At 40.5% G+C, this 2,566-nt stretch overlaps 1 protein-coding gene across 1 annotated transcript in view; it reads right to left on the bottom strand.

Moving 5' to 3' along the window:
• Positions 1 to 2,566, bottom strand: part of Prkar2a (protein kinase cAMP-dependent type II regulatory subunit alpha) — a 107,774-nt gene that overhangs the window by 35,525 nt on the left and 69,683 nt on the right. The window contains exon 3 of the mRNA XM_023704557.1: positions 167 to 219. Coding sequence (XP_023560325.1) covers positions 167 to 219 — 53 coding nt within the window. The remainder of the gene's footprint in view (positions 1 to 166; positions 220 to 2,566) is intronic.

The following is a 2,566-nucleotide window of genomic DNA, read 5'->3' on the forward strand; positions in this document are numbered from 1 at the left end:
CTTGAGTTGTGGGGATTGAACCACAGCAACCTGAGCCTGACCGCTTTGTTGAAGCAGTCACTTAAAGAACTGAGCTACGGGGCAGGCCCCCATAGAATTTGGTATGTAGAGAAAGGGTATCAGTGTAAAATACAATTTTACATAACATTTTTCCTTTAGTTCTTACCCGTGGATCAGTATCTTCTTCCTCCTCATCAGGGTTATAAGCTTCCGCACACACTAAAAGTGGAGAGAAAATATGAGAAAAATAAATTTAAGAAATATGTGGTTTTAAGAAAATAGGAAGTAAACACAATTTTCTTCTATTCACTATTCTCTAAAGCTGTAACAATCTTTCAAAATTCCTCTTTCAATTAGTAAATACTGTATGCTAAGTATCTATTAGTGTCAGACATTCTCTTAGATCTTCAAAATCCAGCTCTGTGGAGATCATGATCCCCAACAGGAAACGGACAATGAGACAGCTCACCTGTTAAATCCTGTGAGAAGAAGTAAAAACAGAAAGATGCTTCCTCTATTGAATTCTACAGCAGGAGTAAAAACCACAAAGTACAATATATGTAACATAAACACAAGGGATATGGATGTAATCACCAAAGGAATTGATTAAAATAGTACAAAATCATATGCATGTAAATTTTTTAATTAATTTTCTTTTTCTTAAAGATTTGCCAATGTTACTTAGGCTAGCCTCTAATTCCTGGTCTCAAATGATCCTCCTTCAACCTCCTGAGTAGCTAGCTGGGACTGTAGATATTGCTACTGTGCAGGGATAAAGATTACTTTGAAAACAAAACAAAACAAATACTATATGTTAGGTGTTATTTCAGCTACAATATTATACAAAACTAATCAACCTGTCCTATACAATCATTTTTAATGGCTGGAGATTGTCTTGATTTGAATATAGCGTAATTTAGCCCCTGCTAGTGTCCTCTTTAGGACTACTTAGGTTGTTCAGATTTTTACTAGTAGAACACTGTAATTATCTTCATTTGTACACCACCCTTAGGAAGTCTCCTTAGGGTGAAGTCTCCCTTGGGAGACAGCTAAAGCTTCTGACAGCTATGGTGAGGTATTCCTTCTCACTATGCCCTCTACCAGTGCTGCTCTCAATCTGTTTGGTAACACACAGCACATTTTTTTGTAATTTTGTTATTTTTCCTTGTAGCTACACTGTACCTATGTTTGTGCCAGCTGTCTCCAGGATTTCTTACCCTGGTCATAATTCAAAGATTTCAAAAATAGTCATTACAACATTATTTATAACAGTAAAATATCAGAAATGTCAGAGTTGAATGTGATGCTGTTTGGCTTCCCTGTAATCTGGGAAACTGAGACATGGGAGATTGGAAGTTTGAACCCAATCTGGGCAAATTAGTGATTTAGTGAGATCTTCTCTCAAAATAAATAATAAAAGGCTGAAAATGCAATTCAATATAAAGACCCTGGTTCAATTCCCAGCACTAGGAGAAAAAAAAAGGAAAGAAAAGATAATGAAATGTCAATACTAATAAAAATAATGCAGCTATTAGAAAACAAAAAAAGATTTAGGGAGATGCAGGGGTTGGGGATTTGACCACTGGCCTGCCAAGCCGGCCCTGCCCCTGGGGCACACTGAGAAGGCAACTGAGACTGGGCGTGGTGATGCATGCCTGTAATCCCAGAGCTTGGGAAGTTAAAAAACAGGACGATTCATTACAAGTGCAATCTATTTAGTGAGACCCTGTAGACTCTGTACTAAACACATTTTTAAAAAAAGAGAGCTACGTGTGATAGCACACACTTCTAATCACAGCAATTGAGAAGTTGAAGCAGAAGGAGAGGTCAAGGCTAGCCTGGGCTCCATAGTGAGCTTTAGGCCAGCATGCACTACAGAGCAAGACCCTGGATGGACGGATGGGTGGATGGATGGATGGTTTCTGTGGACTAGTAGAAAGAGTTCTAGGGAAAAGCAAGTGTAGAAGAGTATTCATAGTATTCTTTTTTTTTTTTTTTTTTCCATAGTATGTTGTCATAGGAAAAAGGTGAGACTGGAGCTAACGAATGTATAGCATAAATATATGTACATATTATTTACTAAGTTTTCTACATTATTTATTAATTTTGGAGGGATCTCAGATGCAAAACCCAGGAAGTAATGAAATTGTTTCCCTAGTGGGTAGTGAGAAACAAGAAAGGATAGCAAAAGGGAACAGACCTTTCTAAGGAAACTCTTTTACAAAGTATTGACATTTAGGCCATGTCAATATTTCCCATATTTTATAAATTAAATTGATGGAGATGGGGGGGGGCTCTGAAAACTTAACACGAGATTATAAATAAATCTAACTGGTGCATCCTGGGTCGGTGCAGCCATGGCGGCCCGTGTCCTTTCCTCCTGTGTCCGCCGCCTGCCCTCAGCGTTCGCGCCGCCGCCCCGGGTTCCCACGCTGGCCCTGGCCCGGACGCTGGGCACTGCGTTGTGTCCCGCGGGGACCCAGATGAGGCCCGGGGCGGCGCAGCCAGCCTCGTTGCTCGCACAGGTGCCCGGGAGGGTCCCACTGCTGTGCCGCCAGTACAGCGA

The sequence above is a fragment of the Octodon degus genome, unplaced genomic scaffold, assembly GCF_000260255.1.
Source record: "Octodon degus isolate 3935 unplaced genomic scaffold, OctDeg1.0 scaffold00008, whole genome shotgun sequence".
Taxonomy (NCBI): Eukaryota; Metazoa; Chordata; class Mammalia; order Rodentia; family Octodontidae; genus Octodon; species Octodon degus.